At 41.6% G+C, this 22,601-nt stretch overlaps 1 protein-coding gene and 1 long non-coding RNA gene across 3 annotated transcripts in view; one reads left to right on the forward strand and one right to left on the reverse strand.

Moving 5' to 3' along the window:
• LOC310710380 lies at nt 1–22,598 on the reverse strand. The gene is made up of 4 exons (XR_014528009.1): nt 11,747–22,598; nt 11,312–11,651; nt 2,513–10,727; nt 1–2,436 (listed from the first exon to the last, which is right to left on the reverse strand). It is a non-coding gene; the product is annotated as an uncharacterized lncRNA (long non-coding RNA).
• The window catches only part of CNN3 (calponin 3), a 28,055-nt gene continuing 9,982 nt past the window's right edge, over nt 4,529–22,601 (forward strand). Inside the window, exon 1 of one of the 2 annotated variants that reach the window (XM_083511164.1) lies at nt 4,529–4,675. In XM_083511164.1, coding sequence (XP_083367290.1) covers nt 4,619–4,675 — 57 coding nt within the window. In that variant the 5' untranslated portion in view covers nt 4,529–4,618. Of the gene's footprint in view, nt 4,676–5,155; nt 5,249–22,601 lie in introns of those variants that run through there. The other variant, XM_083511163.1, reaches the window with a different exon arrangement.

The following is a 22,601-nucleotide window of genomic DNA, read 5'->3' on the forward strand; positions in this document are numbered from 1 at the left end:
GAAGAAGAAGAAGAAGAAGAAGAAGAAGAAGAAGAAGAAGAAGCAGAAGAAGTCTGTCCAGACATCGATTTTGAAATATCCATAAGCGTAATTTAGGATCCAATGATGACTGCCAAGAAAATCTGTCATCATCTATTATTTGCTACAAAGCAAGCATGAGAGAAACACAGGTGCCTCGCAGCACCCACAGTCATTCAAAAAGCAGATGAAACCCTTTTGGGACAAAATGATGAAAAGAGAAATCTGTCAACATAGTTTGCAGAATGAGAGCTGGGAAAGTCTGCACCTAGTAGAACAAATGTAACAAAAACCAAAAAGGAAAGAAAGAAGAGAGTAGCTATTGCTAGACACTGTGTCCACTACAGTACTTAAAGTGAAATTACATGAGTATAGAAACATTTATCTCCAAGGGTTTGTACCAGCATGCTGCCCATTAACTATATGAAAGACAGGGCTGTGGTTCTCTATTTGAAAAAGAAAAGAAAGTCTTAGCCATACAATGCCATGGCTGTTCTCTCAATTCTGGGAATATGAGTCTTTCCAGTGAGATTAATAATAATTGACGCCTCAGTACAACAGCCCTCCATGTGTGGTAGAGACGTGGTAACTCCTCACCAGATTTTTAACTCTTTTCCAGATTTCAGGTGGGGGTGGGTGGGCAGTGAGAAACACCCACTGCTCTGCTTTCTGCATGCATAAAATCCAGCAGTGTGTTAATCAAAAATGAAGGGAATCCAGTTCAGATTGAAAGTATAGATCTGCAGATCCTCTTCTGCAGGTACAAAGCTTTGTGCATGCCAGAGGGGTTCCAGTGGCAACCCAGTGTTGATAACTAGTCTCTCTTATTGAGTGGCTCTTAGGGGGCTGCCTAATGATCTAAAATGATGCTGATGGATATGCACATCTGAGCCTTCATCAGCTGAGCAGCCCTCACATAGCACCTTTTATTTTGTTGCTGTTATTGATCACTTTGGCATTTCGTCTTTCCTCCTTCCAGGGGGTTCAAGATGGTGTACATGGCTCCACCCCCATCCCATTTTATCGTGAAGTTGAGACTATGATGCAGTTAGGAAATTTTAGGCCATGGTGGGGAACATGGTGCCCTCCAGATGTTGTTGGACTGCAACACGCATCAGCCTCAGCCAGCATGGGCAATGGCCAGGGATGATGTGAGATGTAGGCCAGCAACATCTGGAGAGTCACAGGTTCCCTGCAGTTGTTTTAGACTTTGGAGTGATGGTTTTCTGGGGCCCCTTCTTTAGATGCTAACAGTATTAATGTGGTAATTCAGCCCTGCTCTGTTGGGAGCTCCTCTTGCTTTTTCTGTTGAATTCTATCCCAAATATTGTCCATTTGGAACTGGTGGGTTGAAATTGCCTATGTTGCTGTGCACAGGATGTTCTTCAAACCATTTTCTTTCGGGAATATGTCTAGATTAGGGCCTGGGCATTATGAGTTCTATGCCAATTTGTTTTTGTTTGCTTTTTAATGAATTCTAATATCTATATCCACAGAACCAAAAAAACTGTTAAAATTGGTGGATGCTCTTGTTGTCAGTTACTCTTCTACCACAAATTTACACTGCTGTTCCCATGTTTTAAACAAGTAAATAGTTTTTTTTTCCTCTGTTCATGTTTAACTGCAAAATACAGCTCAAACCTAAAAGCAACTCAATTAGCAAGCCTGAGCCTGGTGTCTTTTGTAGTGTTATGGCACTATTTGTTGCACCTACATAAGGAGGAAAGAGCAGATGTAGCCTGTACACATTACCGATTACACCCATCTTCAATGCCCTCCCACCTCTGGTATTTGAAGCTGAGTACACATGACATTAGCCACAACTCATATGCATCCTACACTTTCTTTAAAAGTGCAGTCAGTTTTTTAAGAAATACCACTGTTTGATGCATTTCTCCTCAAACCAACATCCATCTGATTTGAAAACATATTGCTGTTAAGCCGAAGTATGTACATTTCAGACAGAAGGCAATGCATGTGCAAATGACAGTTTCATTGAATTGGAGTTTGAGGAGGGGGTTGCAGGCATGGGAAAAGGAACCTGGTAATGCACACTGGGTGAAAACATCTCCATCCTCTGGTGTGTACAGCAATGTAAAAACGCAAAAATGCAACAGTCACAAACCCCTTACAGTCTCTCATCTCTTCCCCCTCCCCCAAATGTTCTAAAATACAGTGCTTTCTTGTGACCAGTCTCTGTTTCAGGATGTCCTTTCAATATTCATACAATGTGTTTCACACTGTCCATAGTGGCTGTTGCACCGGCCAGTGGTGGGAGGAGACACTCTAGCAATGGAGCACATTTGTCCCAGTGATTGGATAGGCTAATGTTTCAGTCCGCTGCCTCTAAGTTCCACTCATCTACAAAACATTTGTAGGAGTTGTCATATGTTATGTGTGCACATGCACATTCTGCCTCTTCTGCCTATGACAGGCAGAAGTTCAGCAGGTAATGTGTTTATTGTACCAAAGATATGCAATAATAGGCAATGACATTGTGAATCTCTCTCACTCTCGCTCTTTCTTTCTCAAAAGCACATAAACCCTGCCAGGGCAAATGTAGCTACTCCTCTTATGAAGTCATCCCACATATCCACAATTCCCTGTGATGGAGCCAAGGGATAAAATAATTGAAGACTAAATTACAGGAAGAATGTGTGTGTGTGTGTGTGTGTGTGTGTGTGTGTGTGTGTGTAGAGTTTAGATTCAAGTGATGTTTAGGCAGGGAGAGAATCAGCACAGCCACTGATCTAGTCCAGCAATGGCTTATTTTCTTTTTTAACAAGCATCTGTATCTCTCGTGCACCATGTGTTAGAAATTAGTGGCTATTTCAGATTCCTAAGGCAAAGTTTCCTGCATGTTATTTTTCCATAACGTTGCTACAAAGCTCTGAATGGCAAGGGATTCTTTACTGATCTTGATGTTTCTCCACTTTTTGGCAAAAAATGATGAGCAGTTTACGCTCCAGTAGTTAATAACTGCCAATTCTCCCTTTGGCTATCCCCTGGCTCCGTGATCTTAGTACACAGTTCCCAATATGTTTTCATAATAACTTTTTCCACATATTCTCCTTCACTTGAGCCTTCCTTCTCATAGCACCTTCCCTAAATCCCAGAACTTCCAATAGCCTCTTATCCACCAGATGCCCTCTGCTAAATGTATATTGGTTAAGAGTGTTTATTAAATTATATGAAGGAAAAGAAAGAATGCAGCTTTTGTAGGAATTTATTGGTGGGTGCACTGTTCTTATTCAATAGGGGGGGAGAAGCACCCTGCACATGGTCAGATGCCCATAAAGCTATTTTACCAACAGATGTGTGGTAAAATTCTTCTTACCTGGCAGGATGATGCACAGCGACAACCGTTTTATCATATGTGCCTACTATGTGGTAAAATTCTCATTACCACCTGAAAGGAATTATAAGCATGGTCTCACTGCAGGTGGCTGAAATGATTATATTACCTTGAGAAGAGTTTATCCCAGAGTAGTTGTCATTTTGAGTGGACTCAGGTGTGATCAACTATCACCATGATTAAGCCCAGAGTTTTACCCTGGGGTATTTGTTTATTTTAAATGTTTATATCTCACTCCTTTGATGCAAAAGCACCACTCAGGGTGGCTTACAACATTTCAAATGACAGTTTCATAAAAAACAACCAAATGGGGAGAGGAGAACACCTTATCCTCTCTCAATCTGGGGGTTCCCTATGCAACTGATGTAGCCCTCCTGTCCTAGGGGGGTCCCCCAGCAGGTGCTTCCCACCCCCTGCATCCAGCCAGTTCATGACACTGGTGCGGCTGCTGCGGGATCCTGGGCCCACCAACATCCTCACAGCTGCATTCTGGGCCAGCTGAAGCATCCCAGTTAACTTTTCAAAGATAGCTGCCCGAAGTGGAGGGCGTTGCAGCAATCAAGCGTTTCCCAAACTTAGAAGCCTCAAGCTGTTTGAGGACTACAACTCCCATCATCCCTTGCTAGTGGGACCAGCAGTCAGGGATGATGGGAATTGTAGTCCCAAAAATCAGCTTTAAGGACCAAAGTTTGGGGAAAACAATCCGTCTTGGTTGTATCCAAGGTCGTGTGCCTGTGACTGTTTTTGTTTTATTTTATGGGTTTAGCTGCATGGAGTTTATTCCGTGTATAAACCAGAGTAGTTTCTATTGGAGTCTGGTCTTCCAGGGGATAATATTTTGCCCTGGGGTGTTGTTGTGTGGTACGAGCCCAGATGAGAAGCTGAGGGGTGTTATAATCCCCCCCAGGCCGTTTCGCCGCCTCAGCTCCTGTGAAGGGAAATGGATGTTTCGGCGGAGGCCGCCCTTTCGGACAAGGGAGGGACTAGAACTTTCTGCAGCCGGCAGCTCCGCGGCGGGGCTCCCCTGTCAGGCAGCCTGGCCCACGTCCCTCCCTTCCTCCTTCCCTCTCCCCCTACGAGCCCGGCCCGCCCTCGCTCTCTCGGAGCTCAGGCAGCGCCGAGAAAGCCGCCCAGTCGAGCGCAGGAAGGCAGGCAGCAGCACCAGCACCAGCAGCATAGGCAAGCCAGAGCGTTACCACCTCTGGCGCCACAAGGCGTGAGGCACACGGACACCCACCCGCCGCCATGACCCACTTCAACAAGGGCCCCTCGTACGGGCTCTCGGCCGAGGTCAAGAACAAGGTAGGGCTCGCGGGGAAGAAGATGGTGGTTATCCCAGCGCCTCCTTCGGCTTTTGTTCGTGGACCGGGAGGGACGCGCGGGCGACAAGCCCCATTTTTTCCTGAGGGGAGAGAATGGTTCCGCTCTCCTCAGGGTCAGGGGAACAGACGCCCCCCCCAACGCACAACTTTTCGGGCGAAGGGGGGGGGGGAGGGAGAAAAACCAAACTCCCAACTGCCTATTTCGGACGTTTTTCGTTTCCCTTGCCTGCTCCGTCATCACCTCACCATGCACGGGATTAGGTGGGGTGGGGGGGCGCGTGAAAGGCGAAGGTTACCCCAGCCGTGTGGTTTTAAAACCGTGTGTGTGTGTGTAATAGGGGGGAGTTCCTTTACTGTGGGGCACGAGCGAAACGAAGCCCCCACCCCAAACTCCGGCTGTGTAGGACGAGTGATCCCCCTCCCCCTTGCTTCTCGGCAGGAGGACTGGAAGGAGCCCCCACTTTCCCCCTCACCGAGACCACCATTCTCTCCCCCCCTCTCCCCTCAGAAGACGACGTGTGACCCCCTTGTCGTCCTCAGATGTACGTGTGAGGTAAATCACAGGCTGGCACTCCCGGCACCGCACCCCATCTGCCTCATTTTATTTTATTTATTTATTTTTAATGGGTCACAAACAAAGCCCTTCGCTTCCAACCGCGCATTTATCGCGAAAGAAATCGCTAGAGAGACAAAAGCGGCGGGGCGGGGGGCGGTGAAGCCGAAGCCCCCGCGGACCCTGAGCTCCCTTCCTTGACGGCAGAGTCCCTCGGCTTTACCCACACGGCCCCCTCCCCATTTTATTTTCCTGGGGTTTTGTGGGGTGGGGATACGAGACGAGAGGGAGGCTTCGCTCTCCCCTCCTGCCTGTGGAGACACCGACTGTGAGGCGCCGCCGCCGCCGCTTCCCCTCATCCCTCGCTCCTTTCGGTGGCGGGGAGAAGTGTCTGGCTTCGCCTCCTTCTTGGATGGGGAATGATGATGGCCCGCTCTCCCTCCCTTTAACTTCGCGCGCAGGCGGGGAGGGTTATTTCTTTTCGCGTGTGGGAAAGTTTTGGGTGTAATTTTTCTTTCTTTCTTCCTCCCGCTTAAGAGGAAAGAAGGCCCAAGGGGTGTGTGCGGGAGAGAGACTTTAGTAGAGGGAGAGAGAGAGACTTTGTTTCTTTCTCTCCCAGCTGCAGAGGCCGAGGCGAAAGCCAGCCAGCCCAGCCGCTCCTCCTTGGCAAATCACTGCGGCGGGACAAGCCCGGGTCTAATGAAGAGAAAAGCGGAGGGAGGAGGAGGGGTTGCGGGAGCGGGGGGGGGGCGAAACAAACAAAGAGGAACGCTGGTTTGCGGCTTCGGGACGCGCAGTTCTGCGCTCGTGACTGCGCCTTCTGACGTGCGGTGGTGGGGGGGTGACACGAGTGTGGAACTGCTGCTGCTCCTGCTGCCTTAAAAGATTTCCACCTCCTCGTTTCCCTAGGAGCCCGCACGCCCCGGCTTGCGGGACCCACCCAGGCTCGGGAGATGGCGGCAGCAGCAGCAGGGGGAGCGCGAGGTGATCCCAGCCTACGTGGCTCCAGTCTAGAGCTAGCGAGCGCCAGGCAGGATGGTGTGCTAAGGGGATGGCTGGTGCACGCACTCTCCTGGTCTCCCTGCCTCCCTCCCTGGGTTACTACTTCTGATTGCCTCTTAACAAGTATGTGGACGCAGAGCTCTCCTCTCAAAACAGGACTGGGCTGCTAGGGCGAGGAAGTTTGTGATTTTAGGTTGTTGTTTTTTTAACCAATCCCCCGATAACAGCATTTAAAAGACCAGTACCAAAGACAGAAGGCAGATTGATTTCTGAAATGGAAGTCACTTTTAAAACACTGGCAGTTGTCAGATTAAAATGCCACCAAGGATGAAGTTTGCTGTTGAAGATATGGACTTGTTGTTTGTGGAGAAAGGATGATTAAAACAAAATGGGAATGGGACACAGTTGCAGCTTTCTCTGAATTCTGCCTTGTTTGCCCCCAATGTATAGTGTTCCTATCCACACCTCTATTAGGCTAGTCTTTTAGCACCCCTCAGCACCTATATTTGATACTATCTCCTCACCTACACATTTCCTGTACACTCTTGTATGCAGCCATATTTACCCAAACACAGTGATGTACTGAGATGGGAATAGCGTTGGTTCTCAGGCTTTAAAAAAAATCCATTCCATGCTAAACAGAAGTATGAGAAAGGTAGTGAGATTCTGCAAATGCACACCAGGTCCATGTTAATTTACTGAACCCACTTGGTCTGGGAAACAGATGAGAAATGCCACCCCTGCCCCCCCTCCAGCTCAAAGTCCCGGCACATTCCAAACACATTACATCATGGGGTATTGGGGGGAGCCCAGCCAATCCGTGTGGGCGTTGTGCACAGAATGCTCATTGTCTCCACACTGCTGCACTCAAGTCCAAAGTGGTGGGGAGGAGTGGGGGAAGATACACACAAAGGAAGCTACTGCGGCTTGGGGTTTAGTTTCCATTAACTCTCCTGGGAAATAAAATATTCCAAGACTCCTCTTCATCTTGAAAATGTGTTACAGTGGCACCTCATCTGTACACTAAAACAGCACTGTAATAAGGGAACATTTCATACATGGAAATAATTGAATGTAGCAGTAGCTGAATATTTCAGCTTTGAATGACTCCTATGCACTTATTTTTGTGCTCCAAGACAGTTTCACATACTTTAGCTGAATGTTTGCTCTGGTATGCATCCCAGTCCGCATGTATCTTAATCTGATGCATGTTTAATTGTAAGTAACAGCCCAGTTCTATATCTTTTTTTTCTCAGAAGTAAGTCCTATTGAGTTCAGTGACTATTACTCCTAGGTAAGTGGATATAGGACTGCAGCCTAAGTCCCATTGATTTAATAGGGTTTATTAAATAGGGTGCTACAGGTTTGTGCTGAATTTTGTGATGTCATTTGGAACAGACATCAAACTTTGCAATATTGATAGATGTGAGCAGGATATATTTGAGCAATAATTTCTTGCACACTGCACTCCTTGACAGCATAAGTGGAGAAAGCAGTTAATTTTTAATATAGCCGTTCATATGCCTGATTTATGCAGCCATAACCAGAATAGTTGTACTAAACAATTAGTGCAACTATTTCAGATTTTATTACAGTCTGAGTTACTGACTTACTGTTGTGGAATAATTTAACTCCATTTTATTTACTTATTGGCAACCACTGGAAAGAAAACCAGGAGTTTTGTAGGGCATTTGTTACCAATGAAAGACACCTGATTCCTCATATCCAAGAAGGTGTGCTATTTTAGGTTTTTGTTAAAGAGTTTTAAAGGTTTTGAACTACAGAAATATAGCAAGTATTAGTCTATTATAAGTAAACTTATAGAAGTGTTTTCCAGAGAGGCACATAATTATTTTTCAACAGAAAAAGGCAGGGTAACTAACAAAATAAATATAAAACTTTTATGGCATACGTCTCACCCTCATCTCTTCCAGAGTGACTGGCTAAGGTGATGAAGGTTAAGAGGGCATGGGCTAGGCAGGCCAGAGCCCCTTTCCTTTTCATTCTGCATATTCTGTGCTATTCTGTTACTAACTTAGTTTCTTCCGCAGGCTATTTAATTAAAACAATTCTATACAATTTTAACTACAATGCTATTATAATTAATATCTTCTAGAATCTTGGAGCACAAGATAGGCTCAGTAGAATTTTGGACTTCTCCCCCCTTTGTACAGCTCACCTCCATACCTCTTCATATTAAAAAGTGGTTTGCTATATGCCATGAGGAACTGCTGTTGGAGAAACATGTCCAAAGCCTCTTTGTACACACCAAACTAGTTATGGCACTCTATAAATCTATCACTAAAGTAACTTGTCAGATGCTTTGTAAAAAGAAGCTATTCCTCTTGATAGGTGGCTTTTAATAGGGATCTTAATTGGCAGTGTGAGTACAACATTTCTATATACTCTTTTACAAGAAAGTAACTCATGACTTAGATTTAGGAAGACCTGACAGTATGAGCTGTTCTAAACTGGAGCAGGCTGCTTAGGAAGGTGGTGAACTTTCTACAGTATTGGAATTTTTAAGGCAGGTGATCATCTAACAGGGATAATGTAGTAGTTAATTTCCTGCATTAGCAGGGGTTGGACTAGATGAACTTTGAGTGCCTTTCCAACTTTGTGGTTCGTATTTTAAAATGGAACTTATTTTTATGAAGGAGTCTTATAGTCTATGTGACATTTGCCTTTCTTTTAACTCAAGCCTTCCAATGTCCAGTCTACATTTATAGTTAGTTTTCAATAACAAAGTTGCAATGACTTAACAGAAACTGTTCCTAAAAGAGCATGTAGCTATTTACACAGCATTTTTAAGCTGCTGCAGAATTTGATCCTGTTGATTTTCACAACTTCATAGATCCCATTTTTACAGATAAGAGACTGAGGCTGTAATTCCTGTGCACACTTAACCTGGAAAGCTGTTAAAATTAAGATATTGGGATTTACTTTGGACTAAACAAACACAGTTGAGAGGCAGCACATGCTTCAATTATTTCTTATTTCTGCTTTATTTACTTTTATTTTTGGGACCTTGCAGAGCTGATGTTGGTTAAGTAATATGTCTGATCACATCACAAAGTTGTGATTCATTTAAAATATTTTTCTAATATCAAGAAACATTGATGTAGTCAAGATGGGGGGGGCAGAACCAAGCTACCTGTGATGCAATTGGTCAGTTAAGTATTTTTATTTATTTACTTGATTGGGAGGGACAGCTGTCCCCCACCCCATCTGGCTATGCCTATGTCAATAAACTTGTTTCTGCTCCCAAAGGAGGAATAAGGAAAAAGACAGAAAACAGTAAGATAGAAGAGAAGATGACAAAGTATTAAACAGAAGTTTTCTTGCTTACTAGCTATAGTGGATGTGGGTGCATTTAAAGTTATAAAAGTTCTGTTTCTTTCTACTGATCATTACTCTGAGTAAGAATTAGATTCCTTTTTTCCAATCTTACTGTTCATACTTCAATGAGGCAAGTATTCACACTTTCTTTTTTAGGCAATGTTTAATAATAATAATAATTTATACACAGCCCTATTCCTGCAGGTCTCAGGACGGTGCACAGGATAAAATCAGAATATAAAACCACAAAATGAAAACAACACCACCACACTGTTTATTCCCTATGGGTTGTCACATTTGGTTATTCTTTATTATTTAAATATGCCTAAATTTCCCACCACCTAGCTCCAAAATTTGTCTTAGAATCTGGTAGTAATCCTGTTCCTGAGAAATAAGGGCAATAAAGGTTTGTAGTTCATATGATAATGCTAATCTGGGGATGAGAAGAAGGTGAGAAAAGTCAAAATAAGTCCTCCTTCCCCATCCCTTGAAACAGTGGGAAATTAGAATATTCTTTGCTACTGCCTCCCTGGGTGACAGAACCAATCATACTGACACATGCTATTTAAAAATAGACAAAAGGATTTCCTCCATAGTAGGGTTCTAAAAATTCTTGAGAAAACAGGAAAATACAGTGAAGATAAGTGGGAGTAAGGAAGGTTTTCCTTTCCAATTCTCCTTAGTAGAGAATGAAATTCAGATATAATCAATCCCTGCCCTTCTTCAATGATTGTTGAGCAAGTCTATATCAGAATAGAATTTTTTCCTAGCACTTGTCTTAAACTGGTGGGTTGAGACCCACTAGTGGGTCACAGCCTGATCCAAGGTTTGTCGTAACAGGAGCATCATATAAATATATAGTAAAAGATTCAGAAATGCTTCCCCAAATGCATATTTGAGTTAAACATGGGCCCTGGGTCTGAAAAGGTTGATAACTGGCCCTAGCATTCACACAGATTGAGTAGGAGCACAGCATATACAGGATTTACTCATCTGAACTAACTGACACAAAAGAGAAGCTTGACAGGCATTGGTAACTTATGGCATAGCAACAATTTAGATATTAGGCAATTTACATGTTAAAGTATTATTTAGGGCAGTGTGCAGAACTGAAAGCCAAAAATTATTTTGAAAGACCCTTATTAACAATACAATCCTGTGTTGATTTAGGCTTGCCTAAAGCAGACCCTCCAAGTGTCCCTATTTTCCAGGGTTGTCCCTGATTTAGAGAAGACGTCCCGGTTTCTGATTGATCCCAGAATGTTCCACTTTTCCTTAGGATGTCCCTATTTTCATTGGAGAAATGTTGGATATTAGGCACCCATAGCTCTGCATGGAGTCAGGCTGTTAAGCTACTACAAATGTTTTGTTAAATAAACTGGGAACACAAGTTAGGATTACCAGGTGTCTGACTGGCATGGGCCATACTAGTACTGAGTAGGTTATTTACTATTTGGGATAACTGCTCCTTCTATGTTATGGCTACAATTTGGAGAACTATAATATATGCTCTCTAAGCCCAGCAAAGATTAGAGGTATTCAATTTACAAAACCACACTACCACATGGCAAACTGCTCTTAAAATTAAGGGAATATTGTAAAAGCAATTAAGCAAAAATGTATGTAATAAAACAAAAACAAAATGAGAATCTCCTTTGGGCAGTGCCCAGCGCATTGTATCTGACAAGCTTTAGGCACTGGCTAGTTTTTTCTCTCTCCCACCGTTAGAGTTAAAACCTAGTCAAAAGTGTTTTGGTGTGGCCCAAAGTATAATGACCGACCACTAATAAGGAACCTTCTTGGACAACTGGGTTGCAGTCTCTTAAATTCTGTGTGATATTAATACAATGCTGTTATTAGTTCATTGAGATAGTCCTGATATTTTATTTGGTCTTTTCCACTCTGCCTAGTCTTCTAAGATCTGTTTAGTCATCTGCATTTATCATCATTATTTCCTCTATTTCCGATCTTCAAGCTCTGTGTCAAGTCTTCTGTAGCTAAAATTACATCACCCATACATAAGAAGGAGGAATCCACAGGCTCAGCTGAGCCCCAAAGTTTGCTGAAATACAAAATATCTGATAAACCAAACAATAAAATGATAAATAGATTTAAAGAAGTTAAAAATAAAAAAAATGAAAACAAACATCAATAGACCATTGTCGGTGATGTACTCTTCATTGCCTGCTTAGGCCTGGCGGAATAGGACAGTTTTCAGCTGATGTTTAAAACTTGTCAAAGAAGGTGCCTGCTGATGATAGGGGTGACAGATAAAAGCAGTTAAACATTTGCTAACTGCCTGCCAAAGTTTCTACCTCTGTTTTCTTCAATTACTTTCTATCCCAAGAGAGTGCAAAATTGCAGCTGGACACATATGTTTAAGTACCCTGGAAGTAAACGATGAGTAATAGAGAATCAGCTCAAATTGTTATGTAGATACTTTCACAGATCTGTCTGCTAATAACTAAAGTTTTCCTCTTTGTTATAAATTGGACCAAATGCCAAATGTCAGTAAGTCAATTTATCTGTATACTGCTTTTCTGTGTACACTACTCTCAAAAGCAGTTCACAACAAAAAGTGTTCTTATGAAAACAAACAAAAATGCAAATACATTATTACTCATACAACACATAAATATGTAACTATCCATCATTTTCCTTATAAAAGATTGCAGAACAATTTCACAATTAATACTGAATAAAAATCCCTCAAAAAACCTTGTATTTCCTTACTAACATGAAGAGAGTAAAGAAATCAGACATCAAAATGCACAAAAAAATGAGATGTAAGGCCACTTCTTAGATAAAATGCTACTTACAAAGTCAGTCTTGCTTGTCTACAAGAACTGAAATAAACATTGCTATTAGTGATAGAAATAGCAATTAAGTGGAGGTGTTACAATGATTAACAAATAAATGATATCCTACCTTTTTCCTAGCAGTCCATTTCCTTTCTTTTATCACAGAAACATATTAATGAACCATTCCTGTCTTTGTCTCATGCCTGTGCATCATGCTCTGTCCAAGAGGCTGTCCTGTTTTTTTATTTGTAAAATGTTTATCCTGCCTTTCACTATGGGCCACAGCATAATTAAACCAACACCAGCAGTTTACAATATAAAATTCAATGTACACATCACCCCAGCTATAGGCAGATACAGTGAAACGCATAGTGAAAATGAAATGTTTTTAACTAGCACCAAAAACTAGTTTATGCTAGTGTCAGTCTAACCTCAGGAAGATTGTTCCACCACCAAGGGGGTTTTGTTACGTGCTTCAGAAGCTGGGTCCTTATTTGATGATGGTGTGGACAGGACAGTGGAAGGTGCTCCTTCAGATAGCTGGGTTCTAAGCTATTTAGGGCTTTGTACATCAAAACTTAGGATGCGAGTGGTGCTGTGGGTTAAACCACAGAGCCTAGGGCTTGCCGCTCAGAAGGTCAGCGGTTCAAATCCCCGCGACAGGGTGAGCTCCCATTGCTCGGTCCCTGCTCCTGCCAACCTAGCAGTTTGAAAGCACGAAGTGCAAGTAGATAAATAGGTACCACTCTGGTGGGAAGGTAAATGGTGTTTTCATGTGCTGCTCTGGTTCGCCAGAAGTGGCTTAGTCATGCTGGCCACATGACCCGGAAGCTGTACCCCGGCTCCCTCGGCCAATAAAGCGAGATGAGTGCCGCAACCCCAGAGTCCACGACTGGACCTAATGGTCAGGGGTTCCTTTACCTTTACCTTTACATCAGAACTATCACCTTGAATTGCACTCAGTAGCAAACAGGCCCCAGTGCAGTTCTTCAAGGACTGGTGTTACATAGTATCTCAAAGGTACCCTAGCCAACACCCTCATGGCTGTATTTTTTCCTAGCTGTGGTGTACAATCTACCTGCAAGGGCAATCCCATGTAGAGTACATTAAAGTAGTCTAAGGTTCTCGAAGCTACCAGCATGAGTGACCAAACTGCAGGAGGCAGTGGAAGACAGGAGTGTCTGGCATGCTCTGCTCCATGGGGTCACGAAGAGTCAGACACGACTAAATGACTAAGCAACAACAACAAGGTTTGAGAGTATGGATTACTGTAGTCAAGCTATTTCTCTTCCCCGCCCCTGCCCTGTGACTGTACCTGATCCTTCAAGGAGAGTCCAACCTCATCCAGAAGACACTGTTGATTCCCAGACCCAGGAAGCACTAATCTGTAGCACTGCCATTTAAGGTAATCCAACCCCTTACTGCCTCCAAACACAGATTAAGCACTTGCACAGCTCCAACTGATTCCAGTGCAGAGGAGAAATAGAGCTGGGTGTGATCAGAGTACTTGTGACACCTTGCACCAAATCCCCCAATGACCACTTCTAAAGGTCTAATATATTCATTAAATGATGAATTATTAACGGGGTCCCTTTGAGGGCCGGTGGTATCACCAAGTCTTGAAGGCAACTTGCAACAGTTTTCCTTCTCTCATTATTCAGACAGGTGGAATTAAGAGGTCAATCAGAGGAATGTTGTTAAATTGGAGAAGTATCACCCCAGTTTTTATTTAATTTGTTCAAGGTTTCAGAATGTGTAGGAGATTTCTGATTAAATGTAATGAACATCACCAGTCTTTGCTATAAAATAACATTACTTTTCATAATAACATTACTCTATAATAGACACTGAGATTTCTCTTGAGTGGGTGGTTTCAAGAATGTAGCCAAAATTACACTGCACATTAAAAACATCAGTAAATTGCAAGTATGAAGCTGTTATCTGCTGGGACTTTTCATGTTTGCTACAAAAAAATATTGTTTATGTGTTACTTCACCTGAATATTACTGAAACATTTGTTGTTATTAAAGAGAGTATACAAAGCTTGCTCAAGTGGAACTTTGATTGTGCTACTATCAATTTGTTGTACTTGGTTTTGTCCATCATCTCATTGTTTTTGAACTGCTCTTTGTCTATGTGCAATACATATATGTCATGGCAGCAAAAAACAAACAATTGACAATAACATCAAAGCACAGTACAATGTTACTTCTGAATAAATTTATGGAAAGAGCAGGAACCCAACATTGCATGAATGTTTTCCCCTCCCGGGTATCAGCCTCATGACGTCTGTTAAACAATTTATGTGTTCTGTTGTTTGATGTATGTAGGGGTAATTGCACATAGATATAGAGGCCTATATAGATTTTGCAGGATACTTGCTACCTTTGTAACAAGACTTTCATTTTCCCTGGAGCAAAACTTGGCACAGAGACAAAGACTTGACCAGGATATGGTGCAGACCCTCCCTACTATTCATGATGCGATCTGGAATATATTACTAATTCAGATGGTATAGATATTTGGGTTTAGTGTACAGGCATTTAAATAGGGACTATAAAGTATGGAAAAGAAAAACATGGAGTATAATCACTTCTTAGCATTTGTTACTTATATAAGGGCAGACCAACTTCTTAAGAATAAGCAGCTAGAGTAGGATGTAGAATACAGCAATTAATGAGTAATGAGATCTGAAACAAATCAGGTAATTTATGATACCTGTTAATACACTAATTACCTACCGCTAGACACTTAATTGCAACTGTGTGTACAACACAGTAGTTAATCTGACCCGTTTCTCCATTTTTTTGGCTTTTGGCTTAGCAGAAACAAGGTTTAATTACAGCACTATGTTCCAACAAATTTTTGAGAAGGTCCCTGTGTACCTTACTGGGGAATAGTTTTAAGTAATGTAGTATGATGGCTAAGAAATTGAAAGGTAGATGGCAAAACCAGTACAGTAATTTACACTTATTTACCTGAAAAACTTAACAGATTGGAGTGGCGTAGCAGCTAGTGGATTAGGACCTGGGAGACCAGGGTTCAAATCCCCACATGGCTATGGAGCTCGCTGGATGACTTTTGCCTGTCACTGCCTCTCAGCCTAACCTATCTCACAGAGTTGTTGTGGAGATTAAATGAAGAGGGGGAGAACCATGTTCACCACCTTGAACTGCTTGAAGTAAAGGATGGGTTATCAACTGGTGATGTCAAGGGCTAAAAAGATATCGCAAAATAGCTTTTGAGTTTCAAGGAACACTTTATGTTTAAAAAGGAAGATGAACAAGGGCTATGTATTAATGGTACTGTAGAACATCTTCTTTACAGGCAGAATATCCCAGGTTCAATCCACAGCATCTCTAGGTAGAGCTAGGAACATCCTCTGTCTGAAACCGTAAACAGCCACTGACAGGAGATGTAGAAAATATTGAGCGGTGTTCAACTACTGTGTCTCAACAGCACAAAAGGTCTTCTTTCTACCGCTGCCTGTGTGTACCCTGCACCACCACCAATCTGCCCCAGAAGTTAGGGGAATAATTTGAACATATGGGGGAGGGGAGTACATTTTGTTACACAAGCAGAAATCCTTGTACAGTGGTACCTTGGTTCCCAAACAGCTTGGCTCCCGAACAACTCAGCTCCCGAATGCCGCAAACCCGCAAGTGAGTGTTCCAGTTTGTGAATGTCTTTTGGAAGCTGAACGTCCAGCGCTGCTTCCACAGCTTCCAATTGAGTGCAGGAAGCTCCTGCAGCCAATCGGAAGCCGCAGCTTGGTTTTCGAAGTTTCAGGAGTTGAGTAGACTCCCGGAATGGATTAAGTTCAAGAACCAAGGTTCCACTGTACTGCCAGAATGTTCACATAGCACTTATTTGGATACAGCCCAATGTCTGATGTGGTATAAGGCAGCTTCCTATATTCCTGTGTTGCTGGCACAGTACATGGTACATGTCCTACTTGCTACATGTTAATTTTCAAATAGTACTTCACTGTTACTTCATTTAAGACATTTATATATAATGGTACCTCGGTTTACGAACTTAATCCGTTCTAGAAGTCCGTTCTTAAACCGAAAACGTTCTTAAACCGAGGCGCGCTTTCCTTAATGAGGCCTCCCACTGCCAGTGCCCTTCCACTGTTCGGATTCCGTTCTTAGACCGAGGCAAAGTTCGCAAACCAGAACACTACTTCTGGTTTTGTGGAATTCGTAAACAGAATCATTTGTAAACAGGGCTGTTCTTAAACTGAGGTATGCATGTACTGCTTAATTTGTGTTTCTAACTGATGCTCTTTGCAGACTAGTAAGGTTAGTTTATGTGCAGTGTGCAAGATCATAACATTGTACCACAACATATTTCTGCAAAAAGCAGTGATCCCTCTCTGTCTTTTAAAATATAAGTTTCAGTAGCTTTTTAAAGAATCTGTAGCACTAATCAGAATAAATGTGGCTCCTATAAGGCTGAGAGCAGAAAAGGGAAAGGATTATGATCAATTCATTGCCAAAACAGAGATTAATTTTACATGATGTACTAGGTAATGAATTACTAGAAGCCTGAGCAATATTACCTGTCTATTTTATTTATTCAGTTGAAAATTTCTATTTGTCCTTCTATCTGGTTGGTCCCAGCATAAAACAATTAAAAACAATTAAATCAAATAATAATAGTCTGGTGCAGAAGCACCTCACTTGTGAGTGTGAAGCCTTTAATCTAACTTCCTGGCAGGTTGGTTGCTTGCCGCTTATGAATGGGGGAGAGGGGTGAGGAGGTCAGTGTGGTGCAGACCACCAGCAAGAGCACCAGCTTGGCTCCACCAGTAAGTTTGCACCATGCCAACCTAATTGTTGGCTTACAAACTGTGGCTTATTTTAACTGGTTTGGCATTTTGTCTGAACCAAACATCCTTTCGTTTCTAGATCATGTGAAACCTTCAGAGACAAAAAAATAATAATAATAACTTTGGTTTTATTTGTATTTTCAAAATATTTGTGGTCTTAACCTTATTCCTAATGAACACTGGACGTTGTAATAACTGCTTCTGTACATCCTCTTCCTGAGTCAGTTTGAGTTTCCTCTGGATATGTAGCAGGATACAGTTAATGTTGTTTTGTTGTTTTGTCTTACTATAGTGATTCTGTACAATACCTCATAGCTGTTCCTGAATTTATGAAGTCTGTACCTATACTTCTTGAAAACTTTATAAAAAGTGAATGGTTAATAAACAGCAACACCCCTTAAAATAAATTTAAATATTAATATATATAAATGTAATTATAACTGTTTAATTGTTATGTCAGTTATTACCCTTATCACCTACCTATTTTTCCTATTAACTAATTTAAGAGCTGGCAAGAGTTTAGAAAAACAAAAGGCTTGTCTTTATATGTATAACATTAATAGGAAGTGACTTCAATTACATTTCAGCTGTAGTTATATGTCCATATGCCATAGGATATATTTTATTCCCCCTCCCTGACACTGCAAACTTATGAGACCCTGGCCCAATTGGCATAGGAGGTCCAACTTTAGTTGGGCCAAAAAAGGAGAATTGCCCAAATTGGGCATTTAAAAAAATAAATAAATTCCCAATGGGAAAACATTTTTCCAAATGGGAGGAAAATAATGTTTAAAAGAAAGAAAAAGAAATGCAGAATTCATGGAAACATACCAGAGCATTTCTCCCATGCTAGCAAGAAACCCACAGGACCTTGGCTAAATAGTAGTTCATCTGACTTCAGTTCCCTACCACCACTTTAGGATTACCGCCTCAGGCACTTTTAATTTATTCTTTATTCTTGTTTATTAAATCTCACTTTCCCACATATGATTAGTTCCTATGCCCAGTGCTTTTTTCTGGGGGGACACAGGGGTACGCATACTCCTAAACATTTTGTGAATCTAAGTTTGGCCTCATTGAGGGGCAGTATTTCAATATGAGTAGGAAAATGAGAGTACCCCTAAACATTTTTTAAAGAAAAAATAAAAGCACTGCCTATGACAGTTCCAGCTCTGCAACTTGCAGACCTGTTTCAGGGCTCCATTTCCAGTCTTGCAACTTCTACGCTTCTATACCTGAGCCATAGCTGTCAACTTTTCTCTTTTCTTGTGAGGAATCCTATTCAGAATAAGGGAATTTCCCTTAAAAAAAGGGAAAAGTTGACAGCTATGACCTGAGCACCTGCTCATTGTTAGAGTGAATGATTGTAAGTGCAAAGTACAGTGGTACCTCGGGTTACAGACGCTTCAAGTTACAGACTCCGTTAACCCAGAAATAGTACCTTTGGTTAAGAACTTTGCTTCGGGAGGAAACAGAAGAGAGTCATCCAACTCTGCTTTCTCTCGAAGCCCAGTCCTATAAACAGGGCTGCATGTAGCCTGAGCTAAAAATAAATTCTGCACAATTTCCATGTGAAGAATAGCTAGACTGTACAGATTGAACAAATATTGTACTTCTTATATGCATAACTTATTTTGCTTTTTTTTTACTTATTTTTTTTGGCTTTGGTGGTAATGGAGATTGTAAACTATGCAGGTCATTGAATTCTTGCTCCCAGTTACTGGCAGACCAATGGATTCTTGAGATTCCAGTAGAATTGCCTATATTCTTTAGTCCTATTCAGACTGTCCCAGTGTACAGTGAATACATGGAAGAGGAGTGAGTGGGACTGTTCCTTCTGGCCTTGCCTGCAGTTTTGCTCACCCTACTGGCCCAGCCCTTGAATTTAACTCATAAAGGGGAAGACATCCTCCAGTGATGCAGTGGATCAGCGTGTCTGGCTATTAACCAGAAGGTTGGCGGTGCAAGTCTACCCAGGAATGCTGTGGGCAGAATTTTTGCATTGCAGGGGGTTGGATTAGATGACACTTGGGGTCCCTTATAGCACTAGAATCTATGATTCTAAGATCTGAAAAGGAACATCTGGGCACATACAGCTGTATGTGCTTTGGTGATCCATGTTATGGGAAACCCTAACTGCAGGAGTAGAAACTGCTTTTAGCTCCTACATGTGTTTAGCTTTATGTACATTGTTGTTCCTTTTCAGACCTTTGGTCCAAAGTACAAAGGTCATAGATTGGTGTTGTAGAATGTGGCAATGACAGGCCAAGGAAAGTGATTTTCAAGCCCTACTTTTTTAGGTCTTCATGTGTGAAGAAAGTCTGAAACTGGCTTGTCAATCACATCTGTGCAGCCATGAGCTTTAGAAACCATAACATTGTGAGTGGAAGATTTTTATTTTTAGGATAGGTACATAGTTTGTGAACACTTCCTATATTTTAAATAATATAATACGCTGTAATCTTTCAGAGAATAGCAATTATGCGTTCTTTCAGAATCGTACAAGTAGCCTTATGTCATGTGAACAACACACCTTATAGCACAGAAGCAATTACTACACAAGTACTGGACATGATAGAATATTAAAATCTGATGAAATTATTATTTGAGCTACAAATGACTTATTTGCCTTTACAGATGAATACTGCAGGTCTGTCCAAAAACTACCTAGTTCAGTGATATTGTGAAGGAAATGGTGGGGCAGGGGAATACAAACACAGCATTGTCTGCATGTGTGTAGTAAACGTTTTTTGGAGTTCTTGGTAACGTGTCATGTGGCTAGTCCAGGGCTATTGGAGCATAGTGAGGAAAGAAGCATTTCAAGGTACTGAGTATTTTACTCCTTGTCTCACTATGGAAATATCATGTTTCAAATGTTCAGGAAGGTTGAGAAATGAAGATTGAAAAATGATGACTTGGCAGAAACAACAAAATTGATGACATTCCTTGGTAATAAATGGTCTGGATAGAAACATTACTCACCCTTTGTGCTCTCCAGCTCAACAGCTGAATGCCTTTCTCTGAAAGCCTCTTGTGATAACACGCTCTTTTAACTATCTCTAAATTATTAAAAAGGGTCTCAACTCAAACATAGAAGCAACAAACTGTATATTATAAACACATATCGTATTATTTATTGATTGGGCAGATGAGGCTCATCAACCTGGGAAGGTAGCCCATGTAGAAAGGAAAACTCTGATCCTAAACCTCCACTACTTTTGTGAGATACCTTTGGAAGAAGAAAAGGCTAAGGAGTAAACCCTATACAAATCCAGAGTGGAGTCCCTAAGATGGTTGGATGGTGTCTTATATGCCTCCTTTCAGCAACTCCTGCAGCCAGGCTGGTGCCAAACATATTCCTCTGCTTTCCTTTGGACCACAACAGCAAGGACAAGGGTTGGGCTGGGGTCTTGTCATCTGAGCAGCCCAGGACACACTGCCCAGGCTTGCACCCCAGAGGAGGTCACTTTGGTGTTGTTAACACAGCAGTTTGGCTTCACCCCTGGAGACGCACCCCATTGTCTCTTGAGACAAATGGATGATTAACAACATTGATTTAAACCATTAGAATTAAAATTAAAGAACAATATGTGTTCCTTCTGATTGTATGCTGTGTCAATTGTGAATATTACTGCATTTGATAATAGGCATTACTGTGTCTGGGATTCAATTAAAGATACCGTAGATAGAACAGTGGTGTCCCTATATCTGCGCATGTGTAGTTAGCAGGTTGTGGAAAGTTCCTTATAGGTGCCAAGCAGATATTGAGTTCTGTATGTGCAGGTTGTTCTTGGCAAAAGCAGTGCATCTGTGCTTCCATGTAGAAGAACCACCACATCCATAGCTCTGTTGGTTTGCTCCACCTAAGGCACGAACCCTCCATTAAAAAATAATTAATTAATTAATTAAAATAGTTATTGGCCCTCTTTCTCAGCAAAGCTCCCCCAAGATTGCTTTTCCTGCCCATTGACCTCAGTGAGGGGAAATTACTATACCAGTCTCAGTAGCTTCAGACCTTTGTAGGAGGCACGTCAAGGGAAGGAGGCTTAGCATCCTGTGAATTCGTAGCTGCTCCCAGAATGCCCCACGTTGACCCTCTGCACCAATGGAACATTGCTGGTGGGGCATCCACACCCAGAAAAGTTTTTCCTGGCGCTCCAAGGTGTTTCCAATAGTGTGTCATCCTGCCAGTAGAGTGGTGCTTCAGTGGCCTTTGGAAGGCTGTAGGGATTGTACTGTAATGTTGTTGCTTTATTAAGGTGATATTGAAACAAGAGCCACATTTGTTTTTATTGATGTCTCAAAACTGAATGCAAAGAGTAAACACATTTCTTAGATGCTGTATCCATCATTTCACATATGTTGCTGTGTTTCATAGTAATACCACACAAGCATATAGTACACCGTGTATTACTGTGAAATATTGGCTCTGCACACAGCCTACAGATTCTGAGAGACTTGGAGAACATACATATCTTACTCCTTGTTAAGCAGGAATATCAGTAAAAGAGTAAAATATTGTCTCTCCTAATCCAACTTAAAATAATCAGTGTGAAGACTAGAGGGGGCAATTTTCTTTTACTATTCATCAGCAACTCTGCTTATTAACTGCCCAAAAGTATGTTAAAGAGTAACAAATCTGTGATTTGAGTTTGGTATGTTAGGTTTTTCTTTAATTTGAGGTGTATCTACATATACAACTGGAAGTGGAAAGAACAGTCTTTTACCCTTGTGCTGCAATCCTGTGCACACATAATTGGGAGCAAGCCCTGCTGAACTGAATGGAATTTATTTCCAAATAAACATACACTGGATTGCATTGCTAACTATATTCTCTGACTCAGATTTGTTCCAGATTTTCTTTCTTTCCCTCCTTGTGTCTAACATTATACTTTTCCAAATGATAAATGAATGGGAATGGGGTAATATAATGCAAAAGTGGTTTTAAAATTTGATATTGGAATGTATTTTTTTTCTTTTTACTGTTTACTGTTGCTATAGTGCTGAACTGTTAATTTATATGTTATGAATTGGCTGTGATGCAAGTGGTTTACTAAGTGAACAGAATGACATACAAGGAGGGTCATGTAGAATTTCAGTGAATACTTGCATCAGCAGAGTATGCTTATGAATAGAATAGACATTAGACAAGAGATTTCCAAAGAAAAAACCCTTTGGTTTATTTGAACAGCTGAAAATTATCATGAGGGTTTAGAATGATAAATACTGTAATACTTTATGCTAATTAGTGATGCTGATTTCTGGGATAGCATTGGATCCATTTTCAGATGCTTTTATAAAATATCCTTGTCTAATCAAATATGAATTTTGCATTATTAAAATCAGAGAAAGTGTTGAATTGATCATTATTTTGTAT

Source organism: Podarcis liolepis (assembly GCF_965112155.1).
Source record: "Podarcis liolepis genome assembly, chromosome: 6".
NCBI classification, from domain to species: domain Eukaryota; kingdom Metazoa; phylum Chordata; class Lepidosauria; order Squamata; family Lacertidae; genus Podarcis; species Podarcis liolepis.